General features: G+C 43.8%; 1 protein-coding gene across 2 annotated transcripts in view; it reads right to left on the bottom strand.

The window, feature by feature from the left end:
* Sos1 (SOS Ras/Rac guanine nucleotide exchange factor 1) overlaps nucleotides 1–10,662 on the bottom strand; it is an 84,257-nt gene extending 73,595 nt beyond the window's left edge. For both annotated transcript variants that reach the window (XM_028765105.1, XM_028765106.1), the window contains exon 1: nucleotides 10,566–10,662. In XM_028765105.1, coding sequence (XP_028620938.1) covers nucleotides 10,566–10,652 — 87 coding nt within the window. In that variant the 5' untranslated portion in view covers nucleotides 10,653–10,662. The remainder of the gene's footprint in view (nucleotides 1–10,565) is intronic.
* Between the last annotated feature and the right edge of the window lie 4,394 nt (nucleotides 10,663–15,056).

The following is a 15,056-nucleotide window of genomic DNA, read 5'->3' as shown; positions in this document are numbered from 1 at the left end:
AATACATGCAAATATTCAACACTATATTATTTTATTGTGTTGTGTTTTTTTGCTTTTTGTTTTTTTTAAAGAAGCATTGCTAGGTGTGGTAGTACATACCTTATTAATCCCAGCACTTGGGAGGCAGAGGCAGAAGGATCTCTGAGTTCAAGGCCAGTCTGGGCCACAATAGTGAGTTCTAGGACAGTCAGGGCTATGTAGAGGACTCTGTCTCAAAAAACTAAGAATGTATTTTTATTTAGCGATGCGGAATAAATCACTTGACTGATACATATTCATATATAACATACTTTTCTCTCCCATCCACAGTTCAGCAGACGGGTCAATCAGCAGACGGGTCAATCCAGAGGAATGACCACAATCATCACAGAAGGCAGACTGTATTGGTATTTCCAAACTTTATTTCAATCCATTTCTTCTTTTATACTCTAAAACATCTTCCTTATATTGTTGAGATAAGCCCATAAGAAAACCGTGGCAACCCAAGGTCAGCCCAACTTTCAGCCAGTCAGGTTTGGTGATGGACATAGAACTATGACTGTGTTGAAAACCTGCTCCTGAGGCTTTCGTGGAAAGGAGGTGAACAGAACAGAAAGCTCCATCTTACCCCTGACTCTTCTGTTTGTTTGAGACAGGAGCTCACTATGTAGCTCAGGCTGGCCTTGATCTGAGAGACCCACCTACATCCACCTCCAGAGAGCTACAAGTCTTCTCATTCACAACCCACAGCTTGCTGCAAGCTTTTGTTAGAACTGGAAAGTTAATCTGAAAAGTGATCAAAGCACCAGGAAGGTTTCACTCCAGCCTCAGACTACAACTCTTATAGTAATTTTTTTTTTAATATACTTTATACTATAGCTGGGACTGGCCTTCAGTTCCAGATCCTACTGCAACTGGTTCAAGAGTGTTGTTTTTGCATGCGGGTGTGTATTACCCATCCAGCTGTGCTATTGCTTTTTAGAGTCACCCATCAGTTCAAGAAATGGATTAATTTGACTTATTTTGTGTGCACATATGGAGGGACATATGTATATCCACAGGCAAATGGCTCAGTGGGAGGTACTGGACAGATGTGTAAGCCTGACCCAGAACAACAGAAGTGACTTCACTAAGTCGTCCTAGACATAAAGATGTGGTTCCCCTCCCCCAGTAATGCACACACAATGATAATAAGTAAATACAAATTAAATCTTAATTGTGAAATAATGGATTTTAAAAAGAACATAATTTAAAGGCTTTGTTAAATCTTAGAGGAACAGGAGGCATATTTTTAAACACGCATACATTATACAATAAATAAGGACTATATGTAGGGCATTCTTACACATGTGAGTAATTTAAGATATGACTTAAAGTCCACTTCTTTAATTTGATAGATGACAGACATACTTACTCCCTACTCTATAAAATAGGGTCAATACCTACATTAAAATGGTAACACAGGGCAAGGTGGCAGAAGCCTGTAGCCCAGAACTACAAAGGTGGAGAAGTATCAAGAGTTCAAGGTCATCCTCCGCTACTTATTCAATTTGAGGTCAGTGTGGGCTATAGGAGAGCCTGTTAGAGATTTAGTAATGAATTCAAATTTGCTATTTAAATGATGACTGTAAGCTACACATCCAGTACACTGAGAGCCAAAACTACAGAGAGATCTTGTCTCGAAAAAAATAAAAATGCTTTAAAAGAAATGTAGTTAGGGATCACTTAATTTGTATAATTATTCCTATAACCTTACTGTAGGTCTCATGTGTGAATTTCTAGTGAAAGACCTCTGACTTTACTGATAATGTCATTTTAAATTCTGTGGACACATATAAACTATATCTGAATAATACTCTGACCAGAAAAGGCAAAAGACAATAAAGTTTTTCCAGATTTGAAAATTCTGACATTTTTGACAGCTTTAAAAAAATTAAGTTTTTCATAGGTTTACTTATTTTCATAGGCTTATTTATTTTATATCACGCATATGAGTGCTGTGCTTGCATATGTCTGTGCATTACATGCATGCCTGGTGTCTGTGGAGGTCAGACAGGGGCAGGAGATCCCTATACCTGGAGTGGAGTGATTGTGAGCTATCATATAGGTACTGACAACCAAATCTGGGTTCTCTGCAAAAGCAACAAATGCTCTTAACCACTGAGTCATCTCTTTAACCTTTAAATACACTTTAAAGAAAAAGAAAGAAAATTTAAACTGACAGTGTATTTTAAGACGTAAGAGTCAACTAATTTCAAAATAACTTTATATATATATTCCTCCCTTTTTTTATTATCTAATGTGTGTTGTGTGTCTATATGTAAGCATACATATATGTAGGCATATATGTCTATATGTAGGCATATATACCTAGGAATGCACATGAAAATCAGCAGACAACTTGCAGGAGTTGGTAAGCCAAGCTTGGTTCTCTGAGCTCTACAAAGTGTGGCACACACCCATGTGCACATGTACACTCAAGCACATCTGCAAGGGCATATGCATGTATACACATATATATGCATGGAAGCGCACACCCAAGCACACATGCACACACATAACCACACACCCACAAACGCAAGCCTGTTTATGCACACACACAGTGTATTTTTAAAAAGAGACTCTCAAAATCATCTTACCACTTAAAAATACCTATTTTAGAATAACATATGAGGGCCTAGGGAGATGACTCATTAAGAAAAGATTCAGTGCCAAGCCAGACAACCTGTGTTCAAATCCCTGGAAACTATTTGGTGACACTCTCCAAAACTTTCCAGACCTCAACACACACATATTATGGCATAGAATAAATAACTGTTATATATAATAATGTTCTAAAAATAGTAACATCATAGTAATTAAATGTCCAAATTCTAAAATTTTAAATCACTTTTCAGTGAGGCAAGAAGATTGAGCTCATGGACAGTCTTGGCTATACATCAGGACAATGTCTCAAAAACTGAGAAGAAAACACTTTTTCCCCTTTTACTATTTTCTCCCATGTGTACCTCCAACCCCATTGGAAATTTAACATGATTAAATTTATGAGGAGTTTCACCTGCCCATTGTTTCTGTCTCCCTCCCAGTAACCAGTATCCAAGGCTGCACTAGGTTAGTTACACAGTAATTATCTAGGCATCACTGAACTGTTTTCCTCAGAGTTACTGTCCTATCTGTGGTTTTGTTAACTGCATATTTAACTGCATAAACCAGCTCACACCAGGAAACACAGTTTATTTGATTAGCAGAAGCAAATTATATACCATTAAATTCTAATGAAAATTAAGTTTTTATTTTTATTTACTCTAAGGTATCTTTTTTTTAACATATAAATGTTGAAGGGATCAAATCACCTACTCTACAGGAGGAAAATTGTAACTGAATTATCCCCAACAGGCAATTCATAGCCATAGAAGAGCCTGGTTGAGCACAATGGGCCTCTCAGATCTGACTAGAGACTGTGTAACTGACTAAGAGCCCCAGCTGCTGCACTCTGAGATCCACCGCTGTGTTTGTGCAGTGGCCATGCCTGTGACCAGCTCCTCCTAGTCAATCACTGAGCATGGCAAGCATACTAAGGCAGACTCTGTGTTCCTCAGAGATGCAGCATTCCTTGCTGGTCAACTTTCACTCAAAGACTGTGAGGCTGTGGCAAATTTTCCTTAGCACTGTAAAATCAAAGACACATTTTTTTGTTGTGCCTGTTGTTCCAGAGCCCATGGCACTGGAGTTACAGACAGTTGTGAGCTGCCATGTGGGTGTACAGTGAGCCTTCAAGATTTCCATCTACCTGGATTAGGTGGTTCCCTTGGAAGGTAGAAGCACAAGGATTATCAGCTCAAAGTCACCCAGTGAATTTCAAGCCAGCTTGGTCTTACAGAATAAGACCTCCCAAAAACAAAGTAGATGCGGTGACACAGGCCCATAATCCCAGAACTTGGGACATGAAAGCAGGAGGATCAGGAGTTCAAAGCCAGCCTCAGCTAAATAGTAAGTTCAAGCACAACCTGGGCTACTTGAGACCATGGACAGATGGGTATATGGGTGGATGTTTAAAACTTTACTTGTCAAAAAACACTACAACTAGAAAAGTAAATTTGTAAATTATAGGCTAGAAGAAAATACACATGCCAAGCATGGCAGTACACACTTAAGATGCTCATGAGCTACATGAGGAAATAAATAAATAAATAAATAAATAAATAAATAAATAAAATACCTTATCGAAAGGACAGTTATCCAGAATATGCAAAGCATCTTATAATTCAGTACTAAAAAGAAAAAAAATAATTCAATGTTTTAAGGGAAAGAAGAGTTGAGCAGACACTGACCAAAGGAATATACAAGAATGACTAATAAGAACATGAAAGCAGGAGGCCATGGGGGGGGGGGGGGTTAGGTGTCAGCCCCTGCCAAACCTGAGCACTTCAACTTGATCCTGAAGACCCATACAATAGAAGGAGAGTATCAATGCCTATAAGCCATCCCCCTTCTCTCTCTGTATGTGTCTGTCTGTCTCTCCTGCATACTCATGCATTCGCGAGCGCGCACACACGCACACGCACACACACACTGCAAAAAAAGAATATAAAAAGTGATTACCATGGGATGCAAGACTCGGTTAAAATAAGATAGCACTTCAAACCACTAAAATTAAAGACTAGTAACATCAAACCAGTAGCAAGGGTCATCTATTACTGATAAGAGACTTTCAAATGGTTCGACCATCTTGGGGAAAGGTCTAGCAGTTTTTCATAAATAGATATCTAACATGTAAGCAGTATTTCTTGGTATTAGTGTACAAGTAATAAAAGATGTTTATAAACAGACTCCTGTAAGAACCATGGAAGCTGGGTGTGGACACCTGTAACCCCAACACTTAGGAGACAAAAGCAGGAGCATCAAGGCCAGCCCTAGTTACATGAAACACTGCCTCAACAACAAGACCATTTGAGCCTATGAAATGGCTCACCTGGCACCATGGCAGAGTTTGATTTGAGGAAGCCACATGGCAGAAGGACAGATTCCTGCGAGTGGTCTTCTGACCTCCACATCTGTGTATGCATGTGCATACATGCACAAACACATAAATGCAATTTTTAAATTTTTAAAGAACATTTATGGCAGCTTTAATAATTGCTCCAAATTTAAAGCATTAGATATCCATCCACTAGATAAACAAACTGTGACATAGACACATGATGGAAAAAAAAGACTGAATTCTTAAAGCATACTCTCAAATGCCTCACTAAAAATATACACTGTTTGAATCCATTTACATGATATTCCAGAACAGATAAGATTAACCTACAGTGGGATGATGAAAGGTTACAGCAATGGCTACATCTAGGAACAGGGGCATGAAGGGACCCTCAAGAGTCACGGTCATGGTCTACTCTTTAGTAGAGACTTTGACAGTAAGCATTCATTAAGCACTACAAATAACATCTGTATGCTCCACTGCATATAAACTTCTTACTAAAACAGAAGCAACTTTTTTTTTAAAGCTATTGATTTCTAGTTACTGATGCAGGTTGAAGGATTTAGGAGTAAAGTATGCTTATACCTGCAACTATAAAATTCATCAAGACATAAGTGCCAGGTGTGGTGGTGCACCCCTAAATCCCAGCACTCGGAAGGCAGAGGCGGGCAGAGGACAGCCAGAGCTGGCTTAAAGATATATAGGTAGGTAGGTAGGGGGAGAGAGAGAGAGAGAGAAAGAAGGAGAGAGAGAGAGAGAGAGAGAGAGAGAGAGAGAGAGAGAGAGAGAGAGACCCTGTCTTTAAAAAAAAAATAGATAAGCTGGACAGAGCAGCTCATACCTGTTAGTGCATCACTGGAGGGGGAGGGGGCCAAGACAGGAGCATTGCCAAAAGTCTGGGACCAGCCTGGGGTTCATTGTGTTTTCCAGGCTACACTGTCAAGAGACTGTCTCAAAACAAAACAACAGATTAATGGGAGAGAAAAGTGGATAGGCATGTGATAAAGCAAACATAGTGAGACAGTCGTAGATTCTAAGACGATGGCTATATTGGCATTCACTGAGAACAACTAGTCAACACTAAGCTGCATATATCTAAGTTGTATGATTTGACACTACCTAGCACTATAGCATATTCAAGATAAGTAGACACAAGTCTCCTTTTGGTTTGTTGTTCTTTCACTATGTAGCTAAGAGTGACCTTAGCTCCTGGTCTTCCTACCCTCACTTCTCATGTGCTGTGATTACAGGACTGTGTCAGCACAATAATCTAAGTCTGTTTTTATAATAACCAATGATCTGTATCAGCTTGTATTTCCTACAATTTTATGAAAATGCAGTTTATAGAACATGCTGTTTTTGTTTGGCTTTGTTGGTTTTTTAGCAGGTTGGCCACACTGCATGTACATCAGTAACCTACATTCCCAGTCATTTCACTGTACGGCTGCATCACAATTCATTCACTCATGTCCTTGTTGGTTACTGATAGACTAACAGACATTTAGGTTGCTGTGTGGAGCTGAATAGGCCTGCCACAGTATTCATGTATGTATGTATGTATGTATGTATGTATGTATGTATGTTTGCTTTGTCAATAATGGGGACTAAACCCAGGGTCTCATACATACTAGGTGTGTGCTCTAATCTACCACTAAGCAACATCCCCTGTCCTTTTATTACTTTTTATTTTGAGACAAGTTCTTTTGTTTGTTTGTTTGTTTGTTTGTTTGTTTTCGAGACAGAGTTTCTCTGTGTAGCCCTGGCTGTCCTGGAACTCACTCTGTAGACCAGGCTGGCCTCGAACTCAGAAATCCGCCTCCCTCTGCCTCCCAAGTGCTGGAATTAAAGGCATGCACCACCACCGCCCGGCTTGAGACAAGTTCTTAACAGAAGTTGTCCAAGCTGGCCTTGGATGTTTAAGTTTCCTGCATTAGTCTCCTGAGTAGCTGGGCTGAAGGGTCTGTACCACCAAACCTGACTAATACAGAAGTCTTTCTATAGATACACCTCATCTATTCTGTCTCAGACTTCAAAATCTGCTGCATCAGGTGTCAAAACTAGACTGCCAACTGGGGACATAAGATCCAAAAGGCCTTCAAGATCAACATGTTCCAAAACACTTCATTATGTCACCATCTCTCCATCCCAACGTTCAGAGACTAGCTGCAAGCAAACCTGACTCCCTTAACATTTCTACAGTCATATGGTGAGATGCTAGGTCCTCACAGTTCTGCCTTTTCAACACTGCTCACATAGCATCCATCCTAACCCAAATGTGTATTTCCTTTTAGACAGAGCTTTCTTGCTTCTCTCCCTTACCTTAGGCCTCATTCTTCCCCTTCCTTGGCCAAAGTGAGCTTTCTAAACTTCAAACCAAGTGTTACTTCCTGACTTAAAAACGCCTCATTGGCCAGGTGTGCTAGCCCATACTTATAACCCCAGCACTAGGGTAGGTGAACCAGGACAGCTAAGCTACAAGTTCAAGATTAGTCTGGGCTGTAGAATGAGACTGTCTAAAAACAAAAGCCCTGGCTTAAAAACAAGTTCTCTCTCCAGACATACTCACCACCACCTTCCACTTAGTGTTTTTAATATATGTCATTTATTCTTAATGCCAATGGCAATACTTGTTCTGAGACAAGCATCAAGTATTTGTTGGATGTGACAGATGTACTAGGAAAGACACTGTGGGGCCTAATAAATACATTCAGGAAAAGTAGCAGTCCTCTCTAGAAAGATTTTGATAGGAAATCAAATAGGAAGGTCAGGGTAAAGCTGTCTTATAAATTCCTCGCTAAAAAACTTAACTTTAACTTAAAGGACATCAACAATTTTGAACAAATGTATAACATGTTCGAAAATATTTTAAAACTTCTGAAATATGTAAAGGGGCAAGTGGGCTGGGGTAAGGAACGCAACTGAAAGGCTACCACAGTAACCTCAGCGAGGAAACGCCAAGAAGTTAGGAGAGGAGAGTACAGGAGCGCATGAGAGGCTGATAAGCGTAAGGTTTCGCCTGAAGGGGGCAGCAGTACATAGGCCTAGGCTTCAGTTTTGAGCCAATCAAATAAGTTTAAAACCATTAATAAAGAAATTAAAAAGTGGTGTTGGGGGTCAGTTTTATTTTAGGTATCCCCTTACACACTTGGCAACATTTCCAAAAAAATTTAACCACTGGCAAACTAAAAGTAACATACAAAGGCTAAAAATTCAAAATGTCAAACCAAAAGAAAGAGGAAGATTTGAAGATTCACTAAGTTACAATGTTGCTTTAGAAACTTTAGAAAATGTAGCAACATTTCTAAATAATTTACTTTAACCTCTGGCAAACTCAAAGTAACAGACAAAGACACTTGTTCAGAATGAGTCCTAACAGGTGTCAGGCACAGAACCTGTGTAGAAGTCCAATAGAGTAGTTAACATGAATATGGACAAGTAAATTAGGACTTAAAATTCGCTGCTGAATTAGGATGGGAAGCTAGGAAGAAACAATGGGGCACTATCCAACTCAGCCCTGAGGGTTTGAGAAAATCTCTGATGCTGAGTAGTATTAGACCAGATAAAATAAGCAGACTATCCAAAAAGCCTCAGGTAAGAAAACGCAGTGTTGGGCATTATACAAGTAGTTTAAAGTCTGAAGAAAGAGTTCACGATAAGGACACACCCACACAAAATGTCCAAAGACACATCTACATGAAAGGCCCAACACACAAGATAATTCAAGTTTTAAGCTACAAGAGCATAGAGAATATGAGAAACATATCCAACCTTGTCTTGGGGTCTTAAGAGCACTGCAGGTAGGAATTTAAATGAGGGGAAGAACCTCACACATTAGGGAGACTCTGTAAACTCTCTCTTCAGATCACTTCTGCAGGGAGGTCTCTACTTCAAGTGGAAAATCAACCAACCACAAAGCTATAGAACACGAGCAACACTATGGTAAACTGGAGAGAAAATCCTTTCCAAAGAAGGCAGTTACTCACAACTCAAGCAGTTTACTGAGGGTTAAAATGTATAGTCAGTCCACCTATAATTCAAGAAACAAGAACTCAGATGGTATGTGATATTTCTCATTTTAAGATACCGGTGACTAATTACATAAATTAAACAACAAAACAAACAAACAAAATCCACAATGCCAGCCACACAAAGATCTCAGCAAGTGCCTCCCATGTGGCAGGTTAGAATAGTCTGCCAACTTCTACAATGCTCTTTCTACCATTCTAAGGGATCCTCAAGTGGTATTTTGGAGGTTTCCTTAGAATAGGAGCTACTTGCTTTTAAGCCATATACCTCAAACTGGTAATGTTCTATGAGAGCTTCTGTACATATAAATCAATTTTTCTGTCTCATCTTGTCCTGTCAAGATACCAAACTTCTAGCGTCATGAGGCATTCTTCTCCGATTCTACAAGCTAAGCAGCCAAGTGTGCAGGTAAAGCCAATGTAAAAATGGACTGAAGCCTCATGAGATCATTAATGATGCACAAGGTCATCTCTTTCATTTCCTTAGAAAACATATAGAGGCTTGTAAGTTGCGAGACACCTGAAGATAAAAACCAGTAACCTAAGTCTGAAAAATAAAAGGAAAGTCTTCCAACAAAGCAAAAGGTTCCCACCATAAGATACCAACAGGGGAAAGGGAGAACAGGGCAAAGGAGAAACTTAAAAGGTGCTGGCCTCTGAGGAGTATGAAACACCTTTCGAAACTTCCTGGTAAAATAGAAAAGCTCTGCATAATGGTACAGCAAACACTTGGTACTCAGTAGTAACAAAACTGTATCTTAACAAAGGTAGCATGAAAATCATTTGAGCAACAAGAAATCGAGTTTAAAACTATTGGAAGGGTAAAACAATTTCTACAGGTAAAGTAAATGAAAACTAAAAACAATCTTGTTTTAAAATCGATTCAAACACGCCCGTTTCAGATGTTTTAGTACAGTATTTTCTAAGTCCCTAAGTGCTGCTTTAGAAGCTTTTAAAATGTAGCAACATTTCCAAATAATTTACTTCAACCTCTGGCAAACTCAAAGACACAAAGACTAAAGATGCAAAACACCAAACCAAATGACGTTCGAACATTCTCAGACACTTCAAAAGAACCAATCTGAATACAGTGGCATGTGCATCACCGCTGTAATGGGGGGGGGGGGTGTCAAGAGAGCGGGGAGTTATGACTGAGGACGAGCAAAGCCAAGCAGGCCATGTTCTTGCTGGCAGGCAACCTCGCAATTACTTAGGCAAGCACTGTGGCCAGAGCACTTTCGAGCCAGTGAGAGCACTGGACTCTTAAAACGAGAGGCTGACCGCAGCTCGGTAAGATCCAGAAGGTAGGTAATGGCCTTCTTTGACCTCCACGGAAAACCGAGGCTCCTCCAACCCTCGCCTCCGCGCTTGGACGATCCAGACCAACCCTCCCCGACTGTGTGCGGCCTTCCCACGCACCCCGGGCTAGTGACAACAGCTGGAGCAGCGGACGCGGGGAACCTCGCAGCCTAAGCAGACCTCCCCGAGACCTGGAAGAAAGACTGCGGTGGCGCCCCGCCTCCCCGCCCTCGCCCGGCCCCGCGCGGACTGCGGCCGGGAAGCGGGTTCCGCGCCCCTACCTTTTTCAGCGCAGGCACCAGCAGCCCCCGCCACTTGGGCGCGTTCTCCTCGCTGAAAAACTCGTAGGGCAGCTGCTGCGCCTGCATGGTGCTCGCGGGGCGCCTCGGGGCGGGCGGAGGGGCGGCGGCTCGCTGCGCGGAGAAGGGCAGCAGCCCGCGCACAGCCCGGCCCCCTCGGGGCGCCGCGCGGCCGGGCTAACGCTGGCGAGAAGTCTGGGGGGCGAGGCCCGCGGCCGGACACCCACCCGACACGCGCGCCGCTCGCCGAGAGCCAACGCAGCCCGGCGGTGGCGGCGGCGGCATCCCGCACCACCGCCCCGGGGCAGGCCCCCCGCTCCGCCCCGGGCCGCCCTCCGCCGGCACTGCGCTCTCCGGCACGGCCTGGCCCACCGAGAGACGGCGCGTGCAGGGACGCTCGGGCCGGTGGCGCTCGCTCGCCGGCGGGGAACTCAAGCGAGAGGCCCAGAGCGGAACGGAGCGGGGCCGGGGTCGCGTGGGGAAGGGGAAGGGCCTGAGGTCGCTGCCGGGGAATCCGGCCGCTCGGCCGTCGCCGCTGCTGCTGCTGCTGCCGCCGCCGCCGCCGCCGGTGTAGCGCTGGAGCTTCCTACTAACCAACAGAACCTGCTCGCAACTGAGCATGCGCCGCCGGCCCCGGGTAGTTCGCTCCGGGTTTTCCGGCTGCCCGCGGATGAGGAGGGGTGCGCGCCAGAGACTGGGGAGGGCACTCGCAGAGGCGGGGCTGAGGGACCCTGAAAGCGAACCCGCGACCCGAGAGCCTGGGTGTGGGGGCCTGCGAGCAGGCAAAGCGCCCCCTTTGTGTGGTCCGACAGGCGGGGAGCCCATCCAGCTCTAGGAGATCCTAGGCCCTGTGTTTCAGAAAAGGGTTGTGTGTACTTTGTTCCCAGCACGAAGATAAGGAGTGCCCTGAGCATGCACTGTATACTAAACAGATTGCACAAAAGATAGATTCCTCTCAGAAAAAAACGACTGCTCAGTGTTTGTCTGGTGGGAGGAGAGAGATTGCCTTGTTTCCATCTGCCTTTCCATGTCATGAGAACGTAACGTTTACGTTACGTATACTGTAGTATTTATTGATCGTGTGTCTATTCAAACCCACAAGCTTTTATTTATAGATTTAGTCCATCCGTCCTGCTTGGGATCTTTCATAGCTTCAACTGGATGATTAGCTTCTGGAAGACAGGGATTTCCACACACACACACCCCACTCCCCGACCCCTACCTCGCCTTAGTACACAACCCAGAATAGAGACAAGAAAATCGCGGAATGCTATAAAGGCAGTGAATTGTACTACCATCCGAAGGATAGAGATGCTTATATAGTGGCACTGTGCAACGCTATGGCACATTGTACTGTATCATCAAACACTTTCTGAGTAAAGTGTTGTTTTAGTTCTCAGTTTTCATGTCATAGATGAGAAGACAGTTTGAAGAATTAGCCTGGGCTCAAATTGACATTATGTCTTGCTGTTTTGGAGTGCAATAAATAAGATCTCACAGACGAAAAAATGTTTGAAACCACCATCTTTTAGACGACCTCATAGGATCTGAATGAAATCTTCAAGTCTTTCCTTTTATAATATATACACAGATTTACATCTTTTTAAAAAAATCCCCCTTTTGAACGTGCTCAATAACAGTTTGAAGTCCATTCATTAGTCATCAGAGTAATAAGACAGCAAGCAGAGCAGGCCTGCTGGTGAAATGGCTCAGCCAGTAAAGGGCACTGCAGCCAAGACTGAGAACCCAAGTTCTGTCTTAGAGACCCACATGGTGGAAACAGAAAACCAGAATAAACTCTACACATGCTCAGTGGCAGGTGCACCACACACCAGATAAATATAATTTTTTTAAAGATTTATTTATTTATTATATATGAGTACACTGTAGCTGTCTTCAGACACACCAGAAGAGGGCATCAGATCTCATTACAGATGGTTGTGAGCCACCATGTGGTTGCTGGGATTTGAACTCAGAACCTCTGGAAGAGCAGTCAGTGCTCTTAACCACTGAGCCATCTCTCCAGCCCTAAATATAATTTTTTAAAGAGAAAGGCAGAGGAAATATAGCTTAGGAAGGAGTTAGAAAAAGAGTTTCAGAGAACAGCTGATATATCAATTATTTTCAACAACCAGGTTGTGTGTTCTTAAGTGACTGAACCAAATCAACTATTATAAAAAACTATTCCTTGGCTTCTTGTTATTAAAACACATTTCAACCTGCAAGCAGTGATGCAGCCGCTGATCCCAGCCCTCAGGAGAGAGGTAGAGGCAGAGGAGCAAGACGAAGCTCAGCCGCGTGGTGGGTTCCAGACCAGCCAGGGCTGTTAGCATTCTAAGTTCCACCCCAAAATTACCTGGCAGCAGTCAGGTATGCTCCTCCCCACAGTTACCAGGTAGGCCTGACCCACCATAAAAGGGGCTGTTTGGCCCGTCCCCCCTCTCTTGTTCCTCTCTTGCTCTCTTGCCTCCCCACCTTCCCCATTCCCTCCCCCCTCTCTCTCCATGTGCTCATGGCCTCTAATCCCCCCCCCCGCCTTTCTCTGCCTCTACTACCCTCTTAACTCTCCTCCCCATGCCCTGAATAAACTCTATTCTATACTATATCGTCGTGTGGCTGGTCCCTCAGGGGGAAGGGATGCGTCGTCATGGGCCCGTTGAGACATCCCCTTCCCCCATATCTCACTACACCCCCACAGAACATAACCCCCTTTCTCTTTTTATTAACACATTAAGGGCTACATGAAATGCTACCTCAAAATCTAAAGAATACACACTTCAAAGTTCTGCACAAAGCTACGAATCTGGCACCTACTTAAAACAGTCTTAAGGTTTTTCTCTCAACTGTCAATCATGGTTCATCATACTCTAGTCACGCTAACCTTGTCTAGTCCCAGAAAACACCACTCCTGCTTCCGTGGCTCCTCCCAGTCTGGAGTGCCTAGGTGTTCACATGGCTGGCTCTAAACATCAGAACCTTCAAGAAGCCTATTCTAATGAGTCTAACTACCATCCTGTATAACTCTTTCCAAGCGCTCAGTCATCTATTTGTGATCTCCCCTCACTAGAATGTAAATGCCAAAAAAACCCAACATTTTATGAATGTCGTTCATTATCATGGCCCAGATTTTATTATGTATGCACAGCAGGAGACATTGCTTTTAATGATATCGAAGTTGCAAAGAGGAAACTTGCAGTAAGAATACATAGAGTTGCCAAGTAGTGGTACAAATCTTTAATCCCAGCACTTGGGAGGCAGAGGCAGGAGAATCACTTTGAGTTCGAGGCCAGCCTGGTTTACATAGTGAGTTCCAGGACAGTTAGAGCTACATAGTGAAGCCCTTTCTCAAATAAAATAAATACATATTCTATAAAGTTATCGCAGGAAAATAGGTGATCTTTGAGACTGTGCGAGCAAAATCTACATGTACTCACTTCAAGATATCAGAGAGCATTAAGTTATTGGTAACTGAACTCCAAGATTCCCCTTGCACTAGGAATCTGACTTAAATACAAAGGAAGCAAGCCCTAGGAACATAGATTGTCGAGTTTAGCGGCCAGGTCAGGTTTTTCACCAGTGTGAAATTCTGGCTGCAGACTGAAAGCAAGCGGCTCAAGAAAAATTGCTTCCTAGCAAGAGGGGAAGCCAGGGCAACTGAAGTCGCGGGGCTCTCAAGCCTCTGCCAACTGTCTGTCTACATCTCTCAGGACAAAAGCAAACACCTAGAACAGCAGATAGCAATGCCAGGCACAAACGCCTCGTTTTCACGCAGAAGGCCGCCGAGTAGCGGCGCAAGCGCAGACGCTCCCCTTGGCGCCACTCCACCGTGCTAGCAGCCTCACTGCCAGAACGGAGGTGACGCACGGGGGCGCGTCTGTACTCACACGCCGCATCCCAGAGCAGGAGCGTCCAGGCATTGTAGCCGAGTTCCGAGCTCGTCCGACCTGGAACGTCAAGGGAAGGGGCGGGGAGGACGCTAGGGCCCGGACCGCTCTCCCTGCAGGTGAAAGGGTGGCCCGGCTGCCTGGAGAGGACCACCTGCCTTTCTCCATCGCAACCACAGTAATCCTAAAGCCGGTATGGGAACCAGCCGCTTTTCTGTTCCAGAGTATTCACTGGCGTCTCAGGACAAACTCCTTAACCTGGTACTCCTGGTTTTGCACAATCGCACCTCTACTTCAAACACATCTCTCCCTCTGGCCTCCCTCACACCCATTACTGACCCATGCACGTGCTGTTTGTTCCAAGGGTTTGGAATACCTATAATTTCTTCTCCAGTCCTTGCAGCACTGTCCTACCTCAGACCCTAGAACTCTAGAACTCTCACCTAGTTTCCCCCGACCCCACCCCAAAGCTTAAATATCACTTCTCTACAGTCCTCAGTCCCCATGCATGAATCCTGTCCTTGAACTTCAGGGTCAAACAGGCATTAGGAACACCAACTTCAACCATTGACATTTATAGCCTCCTTCT

This window comes from Grammomys surdaster, unplaced genomic scaffold (assembly GCF_004785775.1).
Source record: "Grammomys surdaster isolate TR1022 unplaced genomic scaffold, NIH_TR_1.0 149, whole genome shotgun sequence".
NCBI classification, from domain to species: domain Eukaryota; kingdom Metazoa; phylum Chordata; class Mammalia; order Rodentia; family Muridae; genus Grammomys; species Grammomys surdaster.
Note: the sequence above shows the minus strand (reverse complement) of the source record. Positions and strands in the feature narration are given on the sequence as shown.